The sequence below is a fragment of the Vitis vinifera genome, chromosome 8 (genome assembly GCF_030704535.1).
Source record: "Vitis vinifera cultivar Pinot Noir 40024 chromosome 8, ASM3070453v1".
Lineage (NCBI taxonomy): Eukaryota > Viridiplantae > Streptophyta > Magnoliopsida > Vitales > Vitaceae > Vitis > Vitis vinifera.
This window is the reverse complement of record NC_081812.1, coordinates 19,444,383-19,471,885: the sequence shown is the minus strand read 5'-3', so window position 1 is coordinate 19,471,885 and position 27,503 is coordinate 19,444,383. Positions and strand designations below refer to the sequence as shown.

Sequence of the window (27,503 nt, the reverse complement as noted above, 5' to 3'; positions counted from 1 at the left end):
GCGGTAACGGAATATATGTGATTGATGTTTTAAATTGACCGTCCAGATTAACCAAAAGTTCAAACCATCTTAAAAATCTTATCAATAAATTCGATTGAGTTGAAAATCGGATCGTACATGTTCTTCCACTATGGTGAAGCATTTCAGTCTGCTGTATGGGCAGAATGCCCAAAAGGCCCATTGGATGGGGGATAGAAGCCCAAACTGTCAGCCCATTTTCGCATTGTGAAGGGTGGATCGAGGAGTCCATGAATTTAAGGAGTCAAAGGCCCAAACAGTAAATTAGATCGCCCTAGTAGAAGATATTTTTATTCCATGCAAATTATTTTAAAAAACACTTTTAGAAAATTAAATACTAAAAACCTTTTTAAAAATAATTTTTATATTTTTATTTTATAAACAAAATTGTAATTCAAAGCTTATTAAAAATAAAAATTATTTGTAATATTTTTTAATAAAATATAAATAGTAATATTATAATAAAGTCATAAATAATATATTTTATAAATATTATAAAAACATGGATATTAACATCTTTCTTAATTGATTTTATTTTATTAAAAATAAATAACAATAATTTAAAAGTAATAATTGCTAATACTATTCAAGGTATAAATTTGTGTATGCAATTATTTGAAAAATAAACACCCTCAATTATTAGAAAAAGAAATATCCACCAATAATTATTTCATTAATATATCTTTTGGTATTAAAAAGACTGAGCTCATAAACCTTAGACGGACAAGTGTAATCCCAAACTTGGGTGTTCTTTCATTCAACCCAAGGCCCAACGTTTCTTTCTTTTCACATTTGATTTACTTCCCTCATCAATGGAATCACTATTCTTCAGCATTACCGCAAATTTTTGTGTTCAGAATTAATTTTTTTTTATTTTTCCTCATTTTTTATTTTTTTCTATTTTTCCTCTCTTTTCTTTTTCATTTTGTGAGTCAAAATGTTTGCATAAATGCATGGGCCTCATAGCCCAGAAGCCCATTAGCTGAGAAGGCTGAGTCCATCATATCACAGAGTCATGGGGAAATTAGTAATATTCCTTTAAAAAAAGGAAAAAAAAGCGGTGATATTCATATTATGTCTGGTAGTATATTTCATTTAGTTGATAATTTTATTTCTTTATTACTTATTCAATGTAACTTACTTTCTCGAGTCTTTGGAATATTTTTTTTTAAGTTTTACAATTACGATTAAAATTGTGATTATCTCTAAATTGATATTTGATTCTAAAAGGAAATTTTAAAATATTTTTTAGTAAGCTTTAAAATTATGATTATCTGTTGATTTTAAAAAGGATTTTTAAAATATTTTAGAATTAGAAAACTCTTCATAATTCTAAAAAGAGTTTTATAAATATATATAAAGATATTGTATGTTGTGGATTATATGCACCATAGAACATCCTCTTATTATTCAACTTTCAAGATCTTTCTTTTCCACACCTTTGAAACATTGTAAGGGTTTTGACGGATCTATTAAAGAGCATAAGGCTACAATTGAGTGTCGCACCAAGGACATGGAAAAAAATTATAGATCTTAATAGTTAATAGTATAAGACTTTAAGGAGTAGGGTCATCCAATCAGGTAAAACTATGCATCTTTTTCTTATATTTGGTAGATTATTTAGCCTTTTTTTTTTTTACGCCTAATAGATTGCTAGGTAATTTTTCCATATTATATCCTATGTTCATTCATGCAATTGATTTTATTTATATTTTTATATGATTTTTCTCCATAAATTAATATAAATGAATAAGAAATTGTATTAGATTGACCACTAATTGTTAAAATGATTAATTTTAGAAGTATTGTATTTTTATAAATATTGTATAAAATACTAATTTTAAGAACAAGATTATTTAAATAACATACCCAATAACGGATTTTTTGTCATAAGTACCATACATGAGAGCAGCCTGTATGATTTCGTTGCCCTTTTCAGGGAATATAAATATTCCAATATATATATATATTTAACAATTTGAAAAAAAAAATGATATAGATAGGTTAATTTAATATTAATTTTATTAGAGGTATATTGAGTTTTGGTTTGGGTTTGCTCATATACAAGAATATTTGGTATTTTTAGGTACATTTTGCTTGTGATTCGTTTGTTTGGGTTTCCATATTTATAATTTCTTTCTTTTTTAAAATTTTGTGATTTCCAATTTTTTTTTGGAGGATAGGTAGATGAAAAGCTTATTGTATTAGATTGGTAATTCTTTTATAGGTTGGAATATAATTCTTAATAATGTATTTTAGTCTTTTACATCTTTGTCCACGATGCTATATTTCATTTATGATATAAGTAATATTAATTATAGTATTATCTGTAGGATTCAAATTTAAAAAAAATATGGTCATTGAAGGGAACTGCAACAAAAAATATCAACTTCCACCTCCTATCCATCAATCACATCCTTGGCTTGTATTTTGTCATGGAAGGGATTTACAAAGGCAAACTCTTTTTAGCATATTAGAGGATCGATACTATATTAGAAGCTATGTGCAATAAATATATACATTGTTCTTCTGATGGGTGCCTGGTGATGGAAGATAGGTACTCCTGTGATTATTTTCTTTTAAACCTTATTTCAATGGAGACTACTCAACTTCCTTCCGTGGATTTTGATTATTTAAATTGCATTTTATGGCGGAATCCAAGTGATTTTAATGGTCGTATATGGTTTATAAATGATAATTTCTTGATGTCATGTCAATCCGGTGATAATGAATATTTTAAGAAACAAATACAATTTGATGATGAAGAAGAATTCCAATTTGAGGATAAAGAAAATTATATGAAAGTGGACAATGGGAATGAAGAATTTGATATTAATAATGAAGAATTCCAACATGACAATGATAAAAGTGAAGATTGTGCATGTAGAGGTGAAGGATTCCAACCCATGAATGATGGGAGTGAGGATGAAGGTCTTGTAGCATGCTCAAACTTCAATTGTCTTTGAAAACGAAATGTATGTCATATTACTAAGTGGCTCTAAATTGGTAGATGTTGATTTAGAAGATTCTACAATTTTATTTAGGAAATTGATAAAAAAAAACACTACCATGACCAAATCCATCATGAACAATAAGTTGTTCATCTTATTTGATAAAATCTTATGATGAGTTCTTATTAATCTTCAAACTCATTTTTATCTTACAATGAGGTTATGGATTTTGAAGTTTTTAGGTTGGGCAAAGACACAAAATATAGGAGAAAAATCCATTTTTCTTAATCAACGAAGTGGCATATATTATAATGTCGTGGAACCGAGAGTCAAAATAAACTCCATCTATTTTTTTTACATTTGAAGATAGACATCTTTCTGTTTTTTATATAAAATAAAGAAGCATTTCAATATCTTTACCTTGTCCAAATGTAAACACTTATATATATATATATATATATATATATATATATAGTTTTAATGAGGTTAATGAATTTGGTTTTTAATGCAAAGCATGATTTTGTAGAGCATTAATTCTTTCTTCTTCTTTTTTTTTATCTTGATTTATATTAGTATGAAAGATCCTAACATTTGTAATTATTTATTTATTGTGTAATAACATACTTCAAATTGATAAGTTCATCAAATATCGAATACAATTAATTTGGCATGGTTATATGAGCCTTGATTATTTTATTATTTGATTTAAAGGGGTAAAATAATCACTAATTTGGAAATTTAACTCATCACCTTTTGAAGGCCTAAAAAAAATAACCTTTTAACTCGTCACCTTTTGAGGGAAGTTAGAGTCACTTATTTCGGCCTCCTGTAAGGAAGGAGAACCTGTCCCAAATCCTTCACGTGCTCCAATTCGGTTTCCTCCACCTATAAGGGAAGGAGAATCCGGGCTAGGATTATCCTCTCCGACGAGAAAAAAAAAATAAAAAATTGTGGACAGAAAATGATAGATCCCATAGATTATGTATGTTTGGTTTTCGAAAAATACAAAGAAAAATGATAAAATAAAAAATAAAAATGAAAATAAAAAAATTAGATTTAAAATCAATAAATTATTTTATATACTATTTAAAATTTATTTAATATAATTCTTATTAATATATTTTCGATTTTTACATTATTGTCATGTATGGTTTATGAATGACATCAATCCGGTGATAATAAATATGTTAAGAAACAAATACAATTTCCCGGGTTTATTAAAAACAAATCTTTGGAATTTTTTAATTAAATTTTTTTTTGAAAAATAAAATTTTGAAACTTTTCTCGATTTATTAAAAATAAATTTCTGGAACTTTTTGGAAAATTTACATGTTATCTTTTTATTTTATAGTAATTAGATAGTCGTGTGACAGGTTTTTGGTGAATGATACGTGGATGGTCGTAAATTGGGAGTGGACGAAGCTCCTCCTCAATGGCGTGGGAATTCAGGAATTATTATCGTCCAAGAATGGCTCCAAAGGAGTTCTAAATTGATGAATTTTATCACTTGTAATTTATTTAAATTTTTTTATTCTTCCCCTCTTTTTCTTTTTCCTGACCTATAATTTTTTAGAATCCTTGAGTGCTTAATCTACACGCTACGAACATGTTATCAAACTCCTTTGCTATTTTTTGGGCTGACAGACTGACAGTTAGGCGGGCGTTATAAACATGAGAAACGAACAATGTGCGAAAAGTGAAAACACTCACATGATAAGACATGTCCTAAGAAGCCGTGATTCTTTTGTTGTGTCTTTGTTGCATGAAATATACACAAAAAACATTGAGCTATTACTTACCAATCTTTCCTTTTGTACAATTCCATCAATTTCTCTTTCCCTCCCTCCCTCTGTTTGTCTCATATATGCCTCCATGCATGTCCTTTTGACTTATTTAGAATTTCTATGAAGAATGACATAAGATGAGATTGTGAAATTTTATCAAACATCCCTTCTGATGATAGAAGTCTTTTTCAAGCGATGCAAAGCAAAGAAAGAGTATAAAAATTGTTTCATCTCTCATTTCTCTTTGTAAATAGTTTTTAGTTGTTTTTTGTTCATTTTTATTTTTTATTACTTACCAAAAGACGTATGCTCTTATAAAGCATCATAGCAAAATTTGTAGACGAGTTAATGAAATAGACTAAAAATATCAAAGAGTTCAAATCTCTTAAAAGAAGGTTGTAGACTCGTCCTATTATCAAGAGAGAGCAAGTAGGCTGTTATATTGAATCTCTATTGTTCCTCTTCCTTTTATTTTGTTTCTTTTTTGCTCCAAAATTCATGAAAATTATTAATAATTATAAGTGACGTAAGATATCATCATACATATATAACGTTCTTGTCGTATCTCAATACGAGGGTTTATTAGGATTAAGAATAAATTATGATATCATTTATAATGTCTCACTTTCAATCATATATATATTATTTGTTTTTTATTTAAAGGACTTTCACGATTTTAAAATTAAAAGAAACCCATATTTATACATAATTAAAAGTTTTTCGGTATAAGATATTATCGAATTAAATTTTATTATAAAATTAGACTATCATTAGTGTATTTTATCGTGTGGTGAGTGGGTAGAGGCAATAAATAGTGTGGTTGCAAATTAGGAAATAAAGAATTACCCATCATCAACTACATTTTTCTAATAATATCAAGTGAGAAACTTCAACTTCAATGGCCCTATGCATGACGTAGGAAATAAAATTTAATTTTTTTTTTATTTCATATCAGCAAGTTATGATTCTTGTATACTAAAATCATCAATAATGGGTCACGGAGAAAGAGGCATGCTTTTATGGATCTATAATAATTATTTACTTATTTATTTATTCCAACTCATCAAATCATAAATGACTTGGTAGACAACCCTTCCCATAGGCGTCCGCCATTTTGGACTTTGGATCATCGGAAAAAGTCGGACATTAAAGTGAGAGATTATTTGACCAGGAAAATATTGGTGACATCATTTCTATCATTTTATTTGGTGATAGAATATGATAAGGATATAAATAAATTTTTGTTTTTAATAAATGGGGAATATTTTTTAATAAAATAATAACAATATTATTAATGATTTTTTTGGTTGAATTTGTAGATTATAACCTATTACTTAACATTTGAAATCAAGTTATTGGATAAAATAATTGAAAATTCTTTTAAAAAATACATAATTGATATATTTATATTTATTAATATAGGAAGTTCAAATAATATTTTACATTTTGCTTGGAGTATGAAAAATACAAAAAATAAAAATAAAAATAAAAGTTAAAAAGAGAAAACATAATTAAGAACTAGTATTATTTTTCTTTTATACACACTATAACAATTTTAAAAATATGTAAAATTTTAAATATTTTTTTATATTTTATTTCTTAAAAATCAGGTCAACGAACAAAAAAAAAATAAATCTCAAAATTTTATATAAAAATAATGGTTAAAATAAAAAAGGAAAAATAGTCCAATTAATGATGAATGATGGGTTTTTAACGGATTTTTGATAAAATTATGGTAGATTTAAAATTAATTTTTTAAAATGCAATACATTAATATATGATACTTTTGCCATAATAAAAAAATGTCTCTTCAAAAGACACTTTTCACCATTTTCACATCAACGGTATATGTGTTAAAAAAAATGAATTTAAACTAAAATTATATCTTCTCTCCATAATTTTAAAAAATTGAATTTATATTAAAAGTATCTTTCCAAGAGACTCTATTTTATAATTTAACAAAATCAAATTTATATTAAATATGTATTTTTAGGAGATATATTTAGTATAAATTTATTTATTTTTATTGTGTGATAGATATAAAAATTGTGGAGGGTGTCTTTTAGAGTGATATCTTTAATATAAATTTGATTTTATGAAATTCTAAAATGTATCTCTTCAAAAAACACTTTTAATATAAATTTAATTTTTTAACGTGTTTAACTGATAATAAAATTGTAAAAAAAAATGTGAGACATATTTAATATAAATTTAAGTTTTTTTAATTATGCAAGATATTTTTTAAGAGACGTCATCAATTTAAATTCATTTTTTTATAATATATATCATTGATATGAAAATTATTAAAAGTATCTTTTAAAGACACATCTTCTGATTTGACAAAATGTGTCGCAAATGTGTCAATATTTTTATAGCTAGGGTTAAGTGATATAAAGACCTCATGCCCTTGGTCACATGGTCAAAGGCATGACCAGAAACAACCATTTCAGTCTACAGCCACCCACGTTCCATTATTAGAGGAAGAAATATCTATTTATAATTATTGAATTAATTGAGTAAAAGGGATAAAGAATTCCCAATTTGTTAATTTAATCCCTTTTATGTTTGAAGTGGTAAAATAATTCATTTTGGATAAAAATATTTTGTAATATTTAATAAATTTATTTTAAAAAATTATTTTTATTGAAAAAACATATTATTTACATGTCAATTAAAAAAAAAAATATTTGCATAAGAACAAAATGAAGGTATTTTTGTAAAATATGAATATTTTTTAGGCTTGTAAATGTCAAAGGTGAAACTTATAAATTAGGATTATTTCACAACTTTTAATCAAATAGGTCATAATTATATTATGCGTCTTTTGGTATTTAAAAGGGTGAGCCATGATCGGACTCAAGTCAAGTGTGATCCCACTTGGGTGTTCTTCCATTCACCCCAACGTTTCTTCTTCTCAAATTTGGTTTCCTTCTTCTCTCATCAATGGGATCACTATGCCTCAGCGCCACCGCATTCCCCCCAGTCCGACCCATCAAACACGTACCCATTGCTACCACCCGTAAGCCATTCATCAGAGCCACGATCTGCAACCCCGTTCCCCTGACCATTACCTACAGCGAAACCTCATCGCCTCCTCTGAGAAAGGTGTCGCCAGATTCTCTGCAATACGAGGAGGGTTACCTGGGCGCCGTACCTGCTGGTAGGGTTGATGAGAGCAGAGAGGGTGTCGTGAAAGCAATGCGATACTTGACCAACATTCTATCTTCCAAGGTGTATGATATTAGCACTGAATCGCCATTGCAGTTAGCGCAAAACCTCTCCCGCAGGCTGGGGGTTCAGCTCTGGCTCAAGAGAGAGGATTTCCCACCTGTAATTGTTTCTCTCATCAACCTACTCTACTTTTACCATTTTTCATGGGTGTTTGTTTCTTTGGGTTTGGATTGTGCCTGCGTGTTTCCTTTTCTGCATATTGTGAACCTTCTTAATTTTTTATTTATTTTTATAAATATTTGGTTAAAAGGTTAAATTGTCTTCACATTTTTTTTTTAAATTAACTCATTTTTTTTTTTTACATAAATACATTTTATTATTTCAAATATTTACATATAGATTTGAAAAGAAATAACTATTTTTACAAAATAATAATAATAATAATAAAGGTTTTTTTTTCCAAATAAGACCAAAAAATTGTGAAATGTCAAATTGCAAAAAGTAGGTTTTTAAAATAATTTTTAAAATTTTTTTTAACATGCAAATTTTTATCCTTTTTTAGTATTTAAAAAATTATAAATATTTTCTAAAATTATGCACTCTTTTGAATGAAAATAAAAAATTTTCATATTAAAAAACAATAAAAATAAATAAATATATTAAGAAGGTTCAGAATATGCATATATTTAGTTTTGATGTTCATTTAATTTTAATTTGGCGTGATTGATAATTTTGACAGAACATGACATCTTTAAATCATAAAAAATAAAAATAAAAATAAAAATAAAAATCAAATTTCTTTTTATTTTTCCTTTTTTTAATACTCTCTACGTTATAACCAATGCAACTTTTGTAGGCGTTCATATTTACTACCCATTTTCTAGGGATTGTGAGGCATATTTGCAAATTTTTGTGTTCATGTTTTCTTTATATTTTACCTGAATATTTCTTGTATTTGTTCATACTAATTCTATGAAAAATCATATTACCTATTTTTAAAGCAAAAAATTGTTTTACGAGAACATGTATGAAAAAATTATTCTAAAAAATAATTATTAACCAAATCATTAATAGGGTGTTTGTTCTTTTTTTTTTTTTTTTTTGCTTAAAGCAATTTGTTTTTAGAATTTAACTTATTTGTTTTTCTACTTTTTCATGATTTTTTATAAATTTTTTATTGAATAGAAAAAATTAAAATATGTAATTTTTTATAAATAGAAAAAATAACATATTAATTTTTATTTATTTTTTAATATTTAATAAAAATAAAATACTACAAAATAAATAACATAACATTTAATGCTATTAAATATTAAAATTCTATTTAAAATTAAATAAAAAAATAAACACATATTTTTCCCCAGCCTACCCTTAAGGGTAGGCTGAGAAAAAAAATTACTAAAAAGGGTGGGTAGATTTGATAATTCTTATAAAGACCTCATATTTTTATTAGACCAATTTACCCTGAATTTCTCAAATTCATTTATCAATTAAGAAGTACATCTTCTTTCCTGACAATTATAAAGTATAAGTACAATACAAATGCAATATAGTTATAATAAAAAAATATTAACATTATGATACATTACAATATACCAAAATGACAAAATATGGAATTAGTTTTTTTACTAAACTAAGGTTTCTAGGTTATCATGTTGTATTCCTATCATAAAGCATCATTGCAAGCCAAAATTATAAAAAGACAACAAAAATACATTATTGTAATTTCAATACATGAAGTTGTTGATGGTAATCCTAATGTATAAAAAAAATCTATAAAATTAATTTTTTTATATAAAAATATAAATGTACAATAAAAATACACTACAATTACAATATAAATACAATAACATTACAATACATTATGATAACGTAAAATTTTCAAATTTTGTATGAAACTGGGCAATTGTGGGTTTTTTTTATATAAAAATATAAATGTACAATAAAAATACACTACAATTACAATATAAATACAATAACATTACGATACATTACGATAAGATAAAATTTTTAAAATTTCAAATTTCTTATGAAACTGAGCAGTTGTGGGTTTTTTTGGCATATATATGTCTAATATACAACAAATATTGTTCTTTATTATATAAAATATGTCTCAATTGATTACAATTTTGAGTTTTCAACGAAAATTCAAATATGTTCATAAATACCCAAATAAAGTGGTTCCAAACAACCAAGAAACAACTGAGAAAATTTTTTCTTCTGCCATGTCAAACAGGTATCAACAACAAAACTAAAGTGCAAACCTTTTCAATGGAAATCAATAATAATCATATCAAACAACCTGAAAAATAAATTAAAAATAAAAACACATTTTCAATATGACCAAAATAATATAAAAAAATTCAAAATAATAAATTTAAATAACATTTTATACAAAAAATGTAATTTCTTTCTCAAAACCCCCTTCAATATTTCAGATCTAATATCTTACATCTACATTGTTAAAATTATTTACTTTTCGTTCCTTCAATCCGATTTTTAAATTATTTATTTATTTTTTCCATAAACTGATTTTTTTTTTTTGACATTTAGAAAAAAAACTCACCTTTAATGGATTTCTTGCTAGATTCACACAAAAAACACAAGTTTTGTGTAAACGATTACAAATCATGACCTGAATTGCTGGACATTTTTCCTCTTTCCCTTTTTTCTTCTACAACACCACCGACAAGCTGGAGGTAGGTTAAAGAAAACTCTTTTCACTTTGCTATTACTTTTCACTTTGTTATTGCTTTTCACTTATTAAGGATAGTCTTGACATTTAAACAAAATAAGACATTTGGAGGAATTATCATAATTTTACCCTATCCTTCACAATAATTATCAAATTTACCCATCCTCATCAGTCATATTTTTCCCCAGCCTACCCTTAAGGGTAATTCTCCCTAAATAATATTCCAAACATAAAGTGGAAAACCAGGGGCATGGCATAGAATAGGACAAACATGTTTTCCATAAATGGATAATGAATGCTAGTCCAAGCATTCGGTAACTTAGTCCAATTTTGCATTTCCTTCTTTTTCAACTTCTTAAAAAAAATTGGTGATGGGAGCAAGCAAGCATGCTTTTACGGATGGATAATGAACTTCATCTGAAAAATGTATTCCACGTTAGATGAAGGGGCACCGCCATTTTTGGCGTCTTAGTCACTGTAATTTGATACTGTGGATGATATCTCGCCTTCAGTTGAAGTAGAAAAATGTACTAAGTGCTGTTCTCATAGACTCGGTTTAGCATATGCATGACAACAACATTTAGTACAAAATAGTTTTGGATTTATTATATAACCTTGTGTGGCGATATAGTCCAACTGTGCGACCTTTGACTCATCTCATTGCCTTTGGTACAACATTGTAATTATTAGGTGTTCAAGGGAATGTTATGAATTAAAATATTGTTATATATCCTCACTTATTATATATATATATATATATATATGCTCGGGCTGATAGAAATATGATTGATGATACCATTTATAATAATTACCTAATCATATATAAGACTCTCATAACTTAAAAAAATATTTATATATTAGAAATGACTCCCTACTATTAAAAACTTTTTCCTCTTTTAATTAGATTACTCAAAAAGATATTTATATATGTAAATTATTAAATTATAATTCAAACTAAATATTATATTGAGTTGGGTGTCCCAAAATCTTTTGTGATTTAAAATCTGTTTAAAAATGAATTTAGAAAGGTAAAAAATGTTTTTTGAAAATAATTTTAAAAAATTTAGAAAATTAAATTGCTTTTTGATAATTAATTGATAAATTATTATTTCAAAAACATATTTTTATATAATGAATTATTAATTTCATTTATTTGTTTATATTCAAATATTTAGGGATTTGATAAAAAGCATCTTTAATTAAAAGTATTTAACCAAAATCCCTTCAACCGGTGTTCCAACCTAGACCCTGTGGCGGCTTCTCTTTTTCGGTATGCGATTCACCAGACCATCGGATATTCTAATCTCACACTCAATTCCATTCCTGCCCGTCACACACTCGTCTTTTCCATGCTATACACAGATCGCGGCACATTTTGATTGGGTCACCCAACTACTGCTGGGTGATGGTATCATCTACAAATTTCAAGACGCAAAACCCTCTCCCTAACACGTACCCGCGAGGCTGCGCCTCCCTCTCCTTCGCTGCGACGCCATTGCAGTAGGCGACCACCTTTCCCTCTCTCTAATCAATGGAATCGCTATGCTTCTCCACCACCCATTTCTCTCTCCTCCGACCCACACTTCCCAACCCCATCCGACCCATCAAACATGTGCTCATTGGGTCCGCCGCCAAGCCATTCATCAAAGCCACAATCTCCAAACCCGCGGCTGAGATCTCCGGTACCTCTTCCACGACGGTTACTTCCAGTCAAACCTCATTGCACCCCTCCCCAGTCCCTCCTCTCAAGAGGGTCTCGTCCGATTCTCTGCAATACCAGCCCGGTTGCATCGGCGCTGTACCTGATAGAACGATTCATGATGGCATAGACGGTGTTGTGGGGGCAATGGAGTACTTAACCAACATACTGTCTTCCAAGGTGTATGATGTTGCCATCGAGTCACCGTTGCAGTTAGCGCCAAAGCTCTCCGAAAGGCTTGGCGCTCAAATCTGGCTCAAGAGAGAGGATTTACAACCCGTAATGTTTTTCTTAATTTATTTTCATTAATCTATCCAAAATTATAAGATTTTTGTTCTTTGTTTGTTTGAATTTGAGTTGTGACTACTTGTCTGATTTTCTGCAAATTTAAAAGTTCCATTTTTTTTTTTTTGCAAACAGAACTTCTTGTTGGTTTTATTGTGGAAATGGGTGGAGTTTTTATTTTTATTTTCAGCTAAGTTGGGTATGTAAATTTCTGGGTTTATTTGTTTCATTTAAATTCGCTGAACGCGTGAGTTCTAATTTGTATGGCAAGTTTGAAGGTTTTCAATTACTTATGATTCCTTTTCTTAAATGTGGTAACTTAATTAGGTTTCTTGTTAAGTTTATTAATGGTTGAAATTTAAGGATTTTGTGGTTTATGCAAAAATGCGACAGTTTTTTTTATGTTTACATAGGGAATAGTAGTGTTAGAATCTCTTGGCCACTGTTCTAATTCAATTTATACAAATTTTCTTAGGTAATTATTCATTTTTCTGAACTCATGCATATTAATTTTCCTATATGGCTATTCATTTTTCTGAATGTGAGTTGTATTTGTGGATGGTTTACCCAAAAAAAACACATGCAAGTTTCATTTTGGAGCACTGTTTTGAATTTCATTCACCCTTTTTTTTTTCTTCTGCCTCATTAAATTCTGATTCAGTGTTTAAAATATGGCTACTTGTTGGTTTTGAATTCAATATAGGACACACGTTTCTTTTTTGGTTGGTTTAGAAGAGTTTGAATTGGAAATTGGTGTCTTAGGTCAACTTAGTCTTGATCATTATGATGGATTTGGTTTGTAGGTATTTTCCTTCAAGCTCCGTGGTGCTTATAATATGATGGCAAAAATTCCAAAAGAACAGTTGGAAAGAGGGGTTATCTGCTCTTCAGCAGGAAATCATGCACAAGGGGTTGCATTAGCTGCAAAGCGACTTGGTTGCAATGCTGTGATTGCTATGCCTGTTACCACACCTGAAATCAAGGTTGAGTGTTGTTTGGTGTTGCTCTTGTTGCTTGTTTTTACTTATGATTGTATCTTCACAATTTTGATTTTGAACTTCTGGACTTTTTATGTGTACAGTGGAAGTCTGTTGAGAGATTGGGTGCGACAGTTGTTCTTGTGGGGGATTCGTATGATGAAGCACAGGCATATGCTAAACAACGGGGTGAAGAGGAGTGTCGCACATTTATACCTCCTTTTGATCATCCAGATGTCATCATGGGGCAGGGAACGATCGGAATGGAGATTGTGCGTCAGATGCAAGGCCCATTGGACGCAATTTTTGTACCTGTGGGTGGTGGGGGGTTAATAGCTGGTATCGCTGCTTATGTGAAGAGGGTTTCTCCAGAGGTCTGTGCTTTTCCATGTAAAAATTATGTTAACTTTAAAATCTATTTGGTGTACATATTTTTAAATTATCCAGATTATGTTCTTTCCTGTTGGGAAAATAGAATTCTTCTAAGGTTTCAGCTTGACAATGTCCATGACTAAGAACATTTGTGTTCTCTGATTATCTTGCTGCTTCGCTTGTTCCTCTTATAGTTCTAATACTTTAATTGTGCCAAGAGGAAATGAGACAGTTTTCAATACTGTTGTCTATACTTTTTGTCCTCCTACTTTTGTTAGCCATCATCTAACATTATCAAACATCTACTGACCATACAATCAACTTCTATATTTTCAAAACTTTGAGCTTGTAAGAAAATTGCCTAGACACACTTGGTTCTGTTCTTATTTTTTCAGTCATTTCCCAAGTCTCTTGCATCACTTACTGTAGGTCATAATGTTACTCTTCCATAAATTTTATGAAATAATATCAGGAGTGCTGCTTGGTGTATGAAGGCTCCAGAGTTTATGAATAAAGTTATTTCCTTTGTATTTTGTCCCTTTTGTGATAGTGTTTGGTTAACCTATTTCTTATTATGTCATATAGGAGAGTGAGGCTGGAACACCAACTATTTCATTACAAGCACTAATCATAATATCTTTTGTACAGGTAAAGATTATTGGGGTGGAGCCCTGTGATGCAAATGCAATGGCATTGTCGTTACATCACGATCAGAGAGTCATGCTAGACCAGGTGGGAGGTTTTGCGGATGGGGTTGCTGTGAAAGTGGTTGGTGAAGAAACTTTCCGCTTATGCAGGGAACTGATAGATGGGATAGTTCTTGTAAGCCGTGATGCTATATGTGCCTCAATAAAGGTGAGTTTGCTTCTCTCTTCTCCTTTTCTTTTATTTTTCTTAGAAGGAAAAAAATGAAGTTTCATGGCTTGCATGTGGATGCTTCTCTTTTACTTATGGTGCGTTGATAGCAAAAATTAGTATTATAAGTTGGTGCAATTCTATTGATTTATTAATTCTAAATATATATCACATGATGTATGATGTGAAAACCCTTGTTTTTTTATTTGCTTGAAACACGTGTTCTGTTACGTAATTTGCCTCAAACGTGGGATTCGGGGTGACAACTCAATGGCAAGGGGTGGGTTGGGGAAGTGAGAAGTTCCAGGTTGAGTCTCCAATTGGGAAAAAAAATAAAAAATAAAAAATGTTACTGGTTTGAAAATATTAGGCTTACACATCAATAGTCAACAGTTAAGGTTCTTGTTTGACAGTTGGTACCATTAGATTCCTATGGAATAAGAGAAATTGAATAAATACCAATTTTCTTGATAAATCAAGTTGTCAGTTTTGCAATTTCCTCTTTTATTTGGTTTTTGGGTTACTTTATGAATGCTAGCAGCAGATGTTGTTGGTTAATGTTTTCCCTGTTCATTTGTTTCAAGAAGAGTTCCATCTTTCACATTTTTTTTTTTGATAGGAAGAATTCCATCTTTCACATTAACTTATGCTATTATTATTTTATAGAGCTGACCTAGGTTGCCTTAGAGACTCTCTTTTCTGTTGCTTGTCTTAGATTTGTTTGGTTCATGCTCTCATGAGCCCCAAGAAGGCATAAAGATAACTACTCTCATGATCTCTGATGGACCAAAAGAAAATTTTACATGGACTCTAATTAGGTAGTTTTAGCTACATCTTAATTGTTGTGCTCAATCTTTTGGTATCTTCCCCATGAAATACATACTTGTAATGCTACAGTTCCTTAGATATCTGTTTCTACCCCTCTGGCCCTCTGTGGTTCAGAGTCTTCAGACTCCATTATATCAGTTTCTTTTCCAAATTTGTTACATTGATCTGTTATAAGTACTAGGCATAGAGTAAATTTGCTTCATTGAAGAAGTGATAGCTAAGTTGCAACTTGACATTTGGGTGTTGTTGAGGTCTTTGGAGTTAGAATTTTTGGTACTGATGTTGCAGAACATGTTTGAGGAGAAAAGGAGCATTTTAGAACCTGCAGGTGCGCTTGCCCTTGCTGGAGCTGAAGCGTACTGCAAATATTACGGCATCAAGGGAGGAAACATTGTAGCAATTACCAGTGGGGCAAACATGAACTTTGACAGGCTGAGACTAGTAACTGAACTTGCTGATGTTGGTCGGCAACGGGAGGCTGTGCTGGCAACACTGTTGCCAGAGGAGCCTGGGAGCTTTAAACAGTTCTGTGAGATGGTATGTTGTCAAAGCTTTAATGAAATTGGTACAGTAGAGCAGTCTTGATCATTTTGTGAAATCTGAACTGAATTATTTGGGTTTGGCAGGTAGGACATATGAATATCACGGAGTTCAAATATAGATATAATCCTCACAAAGAAAAGGCTCTTGTACTATACAGGTAAACACTTCTAACTCTGTATCAATAAGAAAATGCTAAAAGTTTCTGTTGAAACTTGTTTCTTTGAAATGCATTCTATATGATTGTTTGTATTTCGTTATGTCCTGAATGTAGATTTGCCTTCTGTAGTTTGATGTCAATGTAATTTACTATTTTAGCTTGGAAGTTCAGAAATGGTCATGCAACAACTTGTGTTGTCAGGAGTGTGGGAATTGGGAGGAATTTAGGTTGGGTGTCTTTAGATGCGAGGGGTGCTGCAGGTGGGGTGCTAGTAATGTGGGATAAAAGAGTGTTGGAAGGGTTGGAGTTCGAAGTGGGGTCTTTTTCTATCTCTTGTCGTTTTAGAAATTGTGAAGAGGGCTTTGTGTGGGTCTTCTCTGGGTTATATGGTCCGAGCAAAGGAAGGGAGAGGAGGGAGTTGTGGGAGGAGTTAGCTGCAATCAAGGGGCTGTGGAATGATCCCTGGTGCATAGCAGGGGATTTTAATGTAGTGCGGTTCCCAGCTGAAACGAGCAATGGAAGGCAGATGTCAACTGCGATGAGAGAGTTTTCAAGCTTTATCGAAGAGTTTGAACTAGTTGACCCACCTCTAGGGGGTGGAGCTTTCACTTGGATAGGAGGGGAAGGAGGGGCCCTTAAGGCTCGATTAGATCGTTTTTTGTTCTCAGGAGACTGGGAGGAACGAGTGACCGGGGCAATGCAATGTCTTCTAACTAGACCTGTTTCTGACCATTGTCCAATTCGGTTGGATTGTGGAGGGGTGAGAAAAGGTAAAAGCCCGTTTAGGTTTGAGAACATGTGGCTAAGGGTGGAAGGATTTACGGATAAGGTTAAAGAATGGTGGCAGTCTTACATTTTTAGGGGGAGTCCAAGCTTTGTGATAGCGAAGAAGCTTCAGGCTCTGAAACACGACCTGAAGTTGTGGAATAAAGAATCCCTTGGCGATGTTTCAGTTAAGAAGAATGCAGCCTGGGAGAAGTTAAAATATTGGGACAATTTAGAAAGTCTTGGCTCTCTCTCTGAGGAAGATAGGAGGAGTCAAGGGGCAGCCAGAGATGAATTTAATCATTGTGCCATCCTCGAAGAAATCTCTTGGAGGCAGAAGTCAAGGGCCCTTTGGCTGAAGGAGGGAGATAGCAACACCAAGTTTTTCCATCGGATGGCTAATGCTAGGAGAAGGGGAAACTTTATCAGTAGCCTAACAGTTAGGGGTATTAGGCTGAGTAAAGAGGAGGAGCTTAAAGAAGGGATTGAGTCTTACTTTAAGTCAATGTTTGAGGACCCCATAGTGAGAAGACCAGAAGTGGAGTCTGGTCTATTTAATACTCTTGATTCCTTGGATAATGATATTTTGGAGAGGCAATTCTCGAACGAGGAGGTGTTCAGAGCTCTCTCTGATCTGGGGGGAGACAAGGCGCCAGGGCCGGATGGCTTTACGCTGGCTTTCTGGAAAACTTGCTGGCCTGTTGTTGGGGGGGAAGTGATGCAGGTCTTTGAGGAGCTCCACTCGCAGAATGTGATTTTTCGAAGCCATAATGCAACCTTCTTAGTGCTGATCCCGAAGAAAGAGGGGGCTAGTGATGTGCAGGATTATAGACCAATCAGTCTAGTGGGGAGTCTTTATAAAATTATTGCTAAAGTTCTAGCAAATAGATTGAAAGGAGTAATGGAAAAATTGGTTTCGAATAGTCAGAATGCTTTTGTAGAAGGGAGGCAGATTTTGGACGCTGTTTTGGTGGCTAATGAGGCGATAGACTCAAGGAAGAGAAGTGTTGGGACATGCTTAGTGTGCAAACTGGACATTGAGAAGGCTTATGACCACGTAAACTGGAGGTTCCTCATGTCAGTCTTGGAGAAGATGGGTTTTGGTCCAAAATGGCGTAAATGGATTTTTTGTTGCATATCCACTGTGAGAACGGCAGTGTTAGTGAATGGTACTCCCACAGATTTCTTCTCAACGTATAGGGGCCTAAGGCAAGGTGATCCACTCTCACCTTATTTGTTTGTGCTGATCATGGAAGCGCTCAGTAGTTTAATTTCAAGAGCTGAAGAGAATGGTTTTATTAGGGGCTTCAAGGCAACGGGAAGACGGGGAGAAGGGGTGTCAGTCTCCCACCTATTGTTTGCTGATGATACTCTCCTTTTTTGTGAGGATGATAGGGATCAACTGTTTTTTTGGAAGTGGGTTGTTATCTGCTTTGAAGTAGTTTCAGGTCTTAAAATTAATTTGCAAAAAAGCGAAATTATTCCAATTGGGGGAGTGGAAGAGGTGGATAGAGCTGCTACAGTTTTCGGGTGTAAAGTGGGGAATCTCCCTACGAATTATCTAGGCCTACCTCTTGGAGCATCCCACAAGTCGTGTAGAGTTTGGGATGGGGTAGAAGAAAGATTCAAGAGAAAGTTGGCTATGTGGAAAAAACAATATCTCTCTAAGGGAGGTCGTCTTACCCTCATAAAGAGCACACTCTCAAATCTCCCTATCTACTTCATGTCGCTTTTTGTCATCCCAAGGAAAGTGAGACTTAGATTGGAAAAAATTCAAAGGGAGTTCTTGTGGGGAGATATGGAGGAAAGAAGGAAGATCCACTTGGTGAGATGGGAGGTTACTTGTAAAGATATGAGGCATGGAGGGTTGGGGTTAAGGTACTTGAAGGATTTCAATCATGCTTTGCTCGGGAAATGGCTATGGAGATTTCCTATAGAAAGGAAGAGTTTGTGGAGAAGAGTCATTGTTGGTAAATTTGGGGAGGTACAAGGTGGGTGGACCACTAGAGAGGTGAGAGAGTCTTACGGGACGGGCCTTTGGAAAGACATTAGGAAGGGCTGGGAGGAATTCTTTCTCAGAACTAGGATTCATATTGGAAATGGGAGACGTACCAGATTTTGGTGGGACATGTGGGTAGGAGATTCTAAGCTAAAGGATCTCTTCCCTTTGCTGTTTAGAATTGCAGCTAATAATTCTGCAATAGTGGCTGATCTGTGGGGAAGACAAGAAGGTGGAGGTGGGGGTTGGGAGGTGCACTTTAGAAGACCCTTTCAAGATTGGGAGTTAGAGGAGGTGAACCGCTTTTTGGGTTACATTTCTGCAGTAAGGGTGCAGGAAGGGGAGGATTTTCTGGTTTGGAAAATTGAGAGAAAAGGAACGTTTAAGGTAAACTCTTATTATAGGTCTTTGAAGGAAGACAATAGCCCTTTATTTCCAGTAAAGGAGGTTTGGGGTTCGTATGCCCCTTTAAGAACTCGTTTTTTTGCTTGGGAAGCAGTTTGGGGTAAAATTTCCACTATAGATATGCTGATGAGGAGGGGTTGGTCTATGGCTAATAGATGCAACCTGTGCAAAGAAAATGAGGAAACGGCAAACCACATCCTAATTCATTGTGGTAAGACAAGGGACCTTTGGAACTTATTGTTTTCTTCGTTTGGGGTGGTGTGGGTGCTCCCGGATTCCGTGAGAAATGTGCTTCTTGAGTGGAAAATGAAGGGCATGGGGAAGAAAAGGAGTGTAGTTTGGAAAATGGCGCCTATTTGTCTGTTTTGGTGTATTTGGGGAGAGCGAAATCGAAGAACCTTCCTAGAGGAAGAGATGACAAACACGAGCTTGAGGAAACTTTTTCTTCGGTCCCTGCTTGAATGGTCTCAACAATTTGTGGACTTGGACTTGGACCATCTATCTTTTCGGAATTTGATGGGTGATAGGGTTGTTGCTTAGCTAATCCTTTTTAGTCTTTATTTTTCCCTTGTTGCCTTGTTTTTGGGCCTTCTTTGTATACAACCTGTGTACTTAGGGAGCGCCCCCTGTTTTCTGGCGTTTTTTTAATCTATTGGTTCTCTTTGTCTATCAAAAAAAAAAAAACAACTTGTGTTGTGTACAGGCGACATCTTATTTACTCTTCTGCATATTGTCTGCAGTGTTGGCCTTCATACAGTGCTTGAACTCAGTGCAATGGTGGAACGGATGGAGTCTTCTCAGCTCACAACCCTCAATCTCACAAATGATGACTTGGTTAAAGATCATTTGAGACATTTGGTAACCATATTTTCTCTGTAAATTTCCTTGTTTTTTATTTGCTGATTAAATTTGTTTGACAGTGAACCATTTGATGCATGGTTACATGGTACATGAGTTAAGGGGGGTGCATTTCCCTAGTCAAGGCTTACTTTAGTTAGTATTAGTAACACAAACTAAGGTGGGATTTGTTTTTTTTTGACTTAATTCTAAACCAAATTTAAAATGAAATAGTGCTTAATAGTGTTAATTATTAAGTTGTTTGTTTTTTTGATGATCTATTTCTATTAAGTATTAAGAAGTAAAGAAAAATCAATAGGTTACTTTTAGCATTAAGAAAAAACCAAATATTTTGGCTTTTTCTTTTTAGTAAAAAAATTTAAGAAATAAGTAATAAGTTAACCAAAAGTAAAAAAAACAAATAATCTGAAATTTGAAAGCAAGTTACTTTTAACAAAAAGTTAGAAAAACAAACAACACCTACGTCAGATTCTGGAGTAAAGTATATTCTGTGTTTTATCAAAATCTCAAATGATATCACAAGTGCTTTGCATTCCCCATTTTTGCACTGTCTGTACACTGGAGATTGTAAGATTCCATGGTATATTTTCTTGTTCTTATTTCCTTGACAATCACATTGAACATAAATGTAGGCTATGCATGGTTTTTTTTTTCCTATTAAATATGGTCATCTCTTGTGACTTATAAAGCTAATTCGAGACCAAACCCTTTAGATCTGACTGACTAATGTTGAAAACAGTGAAGAAATCAAATAATGAAAACGAAGTGCCCAAAATTTATGTGGTTTGACATTCTGCCTTCGACTGTGAAGGACATGGGTAGGATTTGTTACCTATAATTTTATGGGGAAGCTTTTTGGGTTCTTTTTCTGGAACCTCCATTTTTTGTTTTACTAAAAATGCTTTCTCCCCCTCTCTCTTTCTATATATCTATCTGTCTATCTTTCTTTTATGTTTTCTTTTTGGGCTATAAGTAAACAAATCATAATTAAAAGATAGATGAAGGAATTATGGGTCTGTTTGAAAATGGTTACTGAAAACAATTTTTTGTTTTTGAGAATAGAAAACAGTTTTCTAATTTAATAAACATGTTTGACGAACTTTTGACAGAAAACTGTAGTTAGGCTGTTTTTGAGAATAAATTTGAGGTGTTTTTAGTGTTTTTTTGTTAAGTGTAATTGTTCCTTTAACAAAAGAAATGATGGAGAGCACTTTGGGAACTTTTGCATTCTATATAAGTATGTAATGTTTTCATGGAGAATCAGTAGAGGAAACCATTTTTCATAGTTGAGTTCTCAAATAGACTTTCGTTTGGACTGTTTTTCAGAAACGTTGTCAAAGATTGTGTTTGGAAATGTTGCCAAATGAGCCCTATGTTTCTTAATGCTTGACTAACAATAAATGGGCAAACCTCATGATAACCCTCTCCACTTGCCCGTGAAAATTCCAAACTGGAGCATTCATTTGTAAAACAAATGGAGCTCCCTCCCCTCTCTTTTTCTTAAATATTCAAACGGATGCAGACACCTAAAGAATTAAATATAGGAATGTATTTATGTACCAAAGGAAAAGCAAAAGAAAATATTTGCTTTCCAGTTGCAAATATTTATGTATTTATGGTCATGAGTGCCTGCATTTTCCAGTTGCAAATATTTGCTTTATTGGGCGCATGTCGATTATAAGTTTACCCTTTTTGTTTTCAGATGGGCGGGCGATCACATGTTGAGAATGAATTACTTTGTCGGTTTGTTTTCCCAGAGAGGCCAGGCACTCTGATGAAGTTTTTGGATACTTTCAGTCCACGCTGGAATATTAGCTTGTTCCATTACCGTGGGCAGGTAAGTATTTAAAGCCTTTAAAACCTTCTTGCTTTATGAGTTTCAAAATTTGTCATACGGGTGAGTTTCATTCTTAATTTCACTTCATCCTTATTTTCTGTCCTCCTACCCAACAGGGTGAAGCTGGTGCGAATGTATTGGTTGGAATTCAAGTCCCAGAAACTGAGATGACTGAGTTCAAAAGACGCGCCGATGCTCTTGGATATGAATATGCAGTGGAGACCAGTAATAAGGCCTACCTGCTTTTGATGCATTGATCATAGCTAGCCAAGTGATTTCAGTTGAATAGATTATATTAGGCTTAGCACTCAGGACCCTTGGCTTGCCAAAGATAGTCATAGGGGAGACATGAAGGGGCCCTGGCACATCTTTTCATCTAATGGAGAAGAGGGAGGCAGTTTTCCCCTCCCATTTTTTGTAATCTATATGACTGAAGTCTCTATTAATTTAAAATGTAAGTGGATATGAACAGCAGTTCATCTTAGGAGTGGCAGTGTGACTTCTGTCTAATCGTCTGTGTGATATGTGTTTATCCAAGGGTACGCTTTCTGTTTTCCACTTCTATGCAATATAATTCTGGAGCTAGTTGACTTGTTTACTTAGATTGGGGAGGATCTCCATAATGAAAATGCTTGTGATACTACAAGTATAGTAGTTGTAGTTTATTGGATCTCTAATTTCAGCTGATTCAGCCTAGTAACATATTTCGGATCATTGCTTGTAGAAAATTATGGCAATATTGTAAAATGGGTCTCTATTAGCATGTCATTTGAAAAAGTTCAAAAACATTTGTCTTTGAGAATTGTCAAAAAATCAATTTGGACAATCCATCCGAGGAATGCAGAATTGACTTGGTTAGGACAATATTGAAGTCATCTACTGAATATTCTTGTTCCTAGAGTAGGTCCCCTCAACTGTTATTAAATTTTATTTTATCAATATTGTAAATTCCCGCCATTTGGAGACTGGGTTCTGAAATTGAAAGTGCTGCGTGGATGTGGAAGAGCCCACTAGTGGTCAGAAAAGAAGTTGAGTGAGTGAGAGAGAGAGAGAGAGAGAGAGAGTTGGTTAAGTAGGCGACAGGCCCTGAGAAGAGGCACACAATACAACCCACGACAAAGCTCAATTAACCTCACTTCCTGCACCAACAGTACCTGATGCTTGCAGCAACATTAAACACCCCTCACCCCTCCACCCCCCAGTTCTCATTACACCTCCCCAACCACAAAACACAGGGAGAGTTTCTTCATAAAGGTTGTTGGTTGCCCATCTTAAAAAGTTTTAGGGTTTTGGAAATTCAATTGAACAACGCACAGATGACGTCGATCTCATTCATATCACCAGAATTTACTATTTAGACTAGAAGGCTGCTGCAACTTTTGCTAGACAGTTGTCACACTTGGTATCAAAGAGGCAATTCTACATTTCCACCCCTATCCAGCCATGAGAATCCCTAGGTATTGAGTAATGACTTTCCACCGCAATGTATATCTTTGAAGAAATCTAGCAAATTTATTTGGCACTTGTCACTGAGCTGTGATTTGACCAAACAATATATAATTAAATACCTGTTTCATAGGTTGGGATGATTGACAGAATTCAATGAGGCATTCGATAAAGGTGAAACCATGGTCATGTAAAAGCTTCAAATTTAAAAACAAAATCCAACCATCATTTCCAGCATTTTGCTACTACCTATGGATCCAGGCCAAAGCATAGCTCGTGATTTTGTGTAGAGTTGCAGTGATCAATCCACAGCCCCTGTTTTGCTTGAGATAAGGGAGAACAATTTGATCAAGACACGCCACTACTAGCATACATTGTGTATGGTGTGAATTAGAATTGGAAGAAGCAACTTTTTCCTTGGACCTCTCTTAAAGAGTCTAAAAACTTTAACCAAGTCTTTTGGCACTCATGAACATGGACAAACCAAGACCACTTTTGGTTAGCCTAATATGAACATGAGTGATGAAAAGGACAAATATCACAAGCTTTAAGAGGTGTTAAACATGCCTCCTTACCTGGAAATCAGCAGCTTTATAGGGAGCCTACTTTCTCAGACAGTTATTTCACTTTGACCCTCGGTCATAACACTGCCCTTCTTAAATTCTCCCCCCACCTGCCCCTCACCTCCATTCACTGTCTCCTCTTCACTCTCTTTTCTCTCCACTGTTGGAACAATAGGAAAACAAAATGGGGTTTGCAAGAAATGCCTTGGGAGCCTTTCTTCTTCTTGTTTTGATTTTGTCAGTAGCTCATGGGGATCCTCTTGTTCCTGCACTCTGCATCTTTGGGGACTCTGTAGTTGATGCAGGCAACAACAACAACCTTGCCACCCTTGTCAAGGCAAACTTCCCTCCTTATGGAAGAGACTTTGTTACTCACAGGCCAACAGGAAGGTTCTGCAATGGAAAGCTAGCCACAGACTTCACTGGTAAGTGGTAACATTTCTCAAGCACACATTTCTCCCCTCTCATCATAGAATCCTCTCTTGCTCTCTCTCATGTTTCATTTCATTGCTTCGTACACAGCCGAGTACCTCGGGTTCACTTCATACCCGCCACCTTACCTTAGCCAGGAGGCACAGGGGAAGAACCTCTTGCAGGGAGCCAACTTCGCCTCAGCTTCTTCTGGTTATTATGACAGGACAGCACAGTTATATGTAAACAATGAGATCAAAACAATCTCTCTCTCTCTCTCTCTCTCTGCATCATCGTATATCTATTTGATTACAAAAATGACGTGTTCGAATTTTTTGGTGTTGTGTAGCGTGCGATTTCATTGACCCAGCAGGTAGAATACTACAAGGAATACCAAGCAAAAGTTGTAAGGCTGGTAGGAAAAGCTAGAGCTCATGATATATTCTCTGGCGGAATCCACCTTCTGAGTGCTGGGAGTAGTGATTTCGTTCAGAACTACTATATCAACCCCCTCCTTAACAGGGCCTACTCGGCCGATCAATTCTCAGATCTTCTCATGAAATCCTACACTACTTTTGTTCAGGTTTGTATCCACATATTCCATTTTCCAATTTGACGCATCCTGTTACATATGTATGATCCTTTTCTCCAGGCTCACAATAAAACAACTGTAAGTAGTACAAGTAGTACTACTTTAGAGCCAATGTCTAACTGGGAGCCTAGGACATCAAGCTGAATCTTTTTTTTTTTTGATAGACAGGACATCAAGCTGAATCTTGTTCATGTGTTTAATGTCAAACTGGATTTAGGACACCGATTTGTTTGCCCACGGATTTAAATGCAGAAGATCAAAATTGAACTGGAGTGATCCTGTTGATTTAACATATAGTGTATTGTTTCATTTACAATCTTTTACACAACACATTGAAATTTTAAATTGCACAACAATCTGTAAGTTTATATAGACAAGCTTAATATAAAGTTTGAGATGGATCAGAAACCAGACGACTCTAGTATTTTAACATTATCGACATTGTTTTGTGATGTGACAGAATCTATACGGTTTAGGGGTAAGGAAGATTGGAGTGACAACGTTACCGCCAACTGGGTGTTTGCCTGCAGCTATCACCCTCTTCAGCTCGGGGTCCAACCAGTGTGTTGCAAGGTTAAATCAAGATGCCATTAACTTCAACAGTAAGCTAAACATCACATCTCAAGTTTTGCAAAATAAGCTTCCCGGTCTCAAACTTGTGGTCTTTGACATCTATCAGCCACTCCTGAATCTGATCACAAAGCCCACTGATAATGGTAAAGTTATTACTTCTCTGCAAAAAGTGGTCTTATGCATAAGTAATCTACATTTGCTCATAAGAATAAATATTTTTTGGATTTCCATTAAAGTTTCTACTTTGTAGCAAGCTAGCAGTTCCTTTTTGTGATTTAACTTTCCTTTAAGGTGGGACAGAGGGAGATTTGACTAAGAATCTATAAAATTGATGATTTTTGAAATGTATTGCTTAGTAGCTTATCAAATTTTAGTGTCTAAAATGGTACCAGACCCCCATTTTCGTCTCTCCAAGAGAGTAAGCTTCCAATGTCACTCTATTTCTTCAGCCATTTATGCCATGATTTCCACTGAATTTTAGATTTTTTATGTGGATTTGATACTATGTAACAGGGTTCTTTGAGTCAAGGAAGGCTTGCTGTGGTACAGGTACAATAGAAACCTCCCTGCTTTGCAATGCTAGGTCTGTTGGAACCTGCTCCAATGCTTCACAGTATGTGTTTTGGGACGGATTCCATCCCTCTGAATCAGCAAACCAGTTGTTGGCTGGTAGCCTACTTGAGCAGGGAATCAACCTCATTGGTTAAAGCTATACTATTACCACTGTTAAAACTCTGCTATTCCACTTCTGTAATCTTCTTCTATAAATATAGATGAGAGTAGAGATATTTATGTGGATCTGGCAGTTTTAGTTTGAGTGTTTGGTTTTCTAATGGTGTGATACTTCTCATTTCTATCATGGAAATTTGTTCGTGTCAATCCTTATATCAATAAGATGATTACAGTTCCATTATCGGTTATCTCATTTCTATCAACTCCTGTTGTCTAAAGTTTCTGAACAAAACAAGTCATTATGACCCAATATACTAATGAACATGCAAACAATTTTTTTTATTTAATTTTTTTTATCACAAACAAGAGATGTATTATTATGAATAAAGATTTCATGAGAAGGATGGGGAATCCTCCTCACGACTACAAAAACCTAATCAAGACATAATGAACTCCTACGCTATGCAAGAAGATCTATTTAAAATGAGATGGACAACAAAAGAATGTACAAAGACATCATTTTCCTCAAACCCAAGCTAAGCTCCTCTCATTGCTGATCCTTTTGGCCTATAGACTGAATACCAATTGGAATGATATTGAGAAGAATGCCTTTAAAATCATCAGTACAAGAGGTCCAAAAAGAGGAAGAGAAGCAAAGTAGGTCCCGCAACATTTCTGATGGAGCTCTCCCTAAACCCGTATATAAAATGATCATCGTGTTGCATAAATTTCTAGGCTGAACCCAATACATTATACATTATGGCTTGTCTAAATAGTTGTCATAGCTCCAAAGTAATCAGACAATGTAGAAAGAGATGGTTAATCGTCTCTCCACTTCTCATATGTAAGATGCACCAATCAAGATTAAGAGTTTTGAAAGGTCTTCTCAATTATAACATGTTTTCGGTATTTACCTTCTTATCTACCACTAACTAAGCAAAGACCTTAACCTTAGATGAGACTTTAGATTTCCATAAAAATTTGGTTGGATGGAAAGGAACAAGATTTGATATATTGGACCAAGTGAAGAAGAAAGACTTTATTTTA

General features: G+C 33.6%; 3 protein-coding genes across 7 annotated transcripts in view; 2 read left to right on the top strand and 1 right to left on the bottom strand.

Annotated features, from left to right (window-relative positions):
* Window positions 1-11,840: 11,840 nt before the first annotated feature.
* On the top strand, window positions 11,841-22,797 carry LOC100248644 (threonine dehydratase 1 biosynthetic, chloroplastic). The gene is made up of 9 exons (XM_002264275.5): window positions 11,841-12,597; window positions 13,407-13,586; window positions 13,685-13,954; window positions 14,601-14,807; window positions 15,924-16,172; window positions 16,262-16,335; window positions 20,245-20,362; window positions 22,065-22,199; window positions 22,316-22,797. The coding sequence occupies exons 1-9, from the start codon at window positions 12,151-12,153 to the stop codon at window positions 22,454-22,456; spliced, it is 1,821 nt and encodes a 606-aa protein (XP_002264311.2). The 5' UTR covers window positions 11,841-12,150; the 3' UTR covers window positions 22,457-22,797.
* Window positions 22,798-23,984: 1,187 nt separating this feature from the next.
* On the top strand, window positions 23,985-26,704 carry LOC100242529 (GDSL esterase/lipase At5g03820). Its single transcript, XM_002284051.5, has 5 exons — window positions 23,985-24,633; window positions 24,731-24,861; window positions 24,969-25,202; window positions 25,672-25,927; window positions 26,298-26,704. The coding sequence occupies exons 1-5, from the start codon at window positions 24,393-24,395 to the stop codon at window positions 26,489-26,491; spliced, it is 1,056 nt and encodes a 351-aa protein (XP_002284087.2). The 5' UTR covers window positions 23,985-24,392; the 3' UTR covers window positions 26,492-26,704.
* LOC100247661 (E3 ubiquitin-protein ligase UPL7) overlaps window positions 25,470-27,503 on the bottom strand; it is a 31,095-nt gene continuing 29,061 nt past the window's right edge. For 3 of the 5 annotated variants that reach the window (XM_002284013.4, XM_010655716.3, XM_019221583.2), the window contains one exon: window positions 25,470-25,944. The gene's annotated coding sequence lies outside the window, so the exon portion shown is untranslated. The remainder of the gene's footprint in view (window positions 25,945-27,503) is intronic. The other 2 variants (XM_010655713.3, XM_010655714.3) reach the window with 2 other exon arrangements.

Coding starts and splice junctions, on each gene's coding strand:
- LOC100248644 (XM_002264275.5), top strand. CDS start 12,151: ATGGAATCGCTATGCTTCTCCACCACCCATTTCTCTCTCCTCCGACCC. Junction 13,587..13,684: donor TTACCACACCTGAAATCAAG/GTTGAGTGTTGT, acceptor TTATGTGTACAG/TGGAAGTCTGTTGAGAGATT. Junction 14,808..15,923: donor CTATATGTGCCTCAATAAAG/GTGAGTTTGCTT, acceptor CTGATGTTGCAG/AACATGTTTGAGGAGAAAAG.
- LOC100242529 (XM_002284051.5), top strand. CDS start 24,393: ATGGGGTTTGCAAGAAATGCCTTGGGAGCCTTTCTTCTTCTTGTTTTG. Junction 24,634..24,730: donor GCTAGCCACAGACTTCACTG/GTAAGTGGTAAC, acceptor CTTCGTACACAG/CCGAGTACCTCGGGTTCACT. Junction 25,928..26,297: donor CACAAAGCCCACTGATAATG/GTAAAGTTATTA, acceptor ACTATGTAACAG/GGTTCTTTGAGTCAAGGAAG.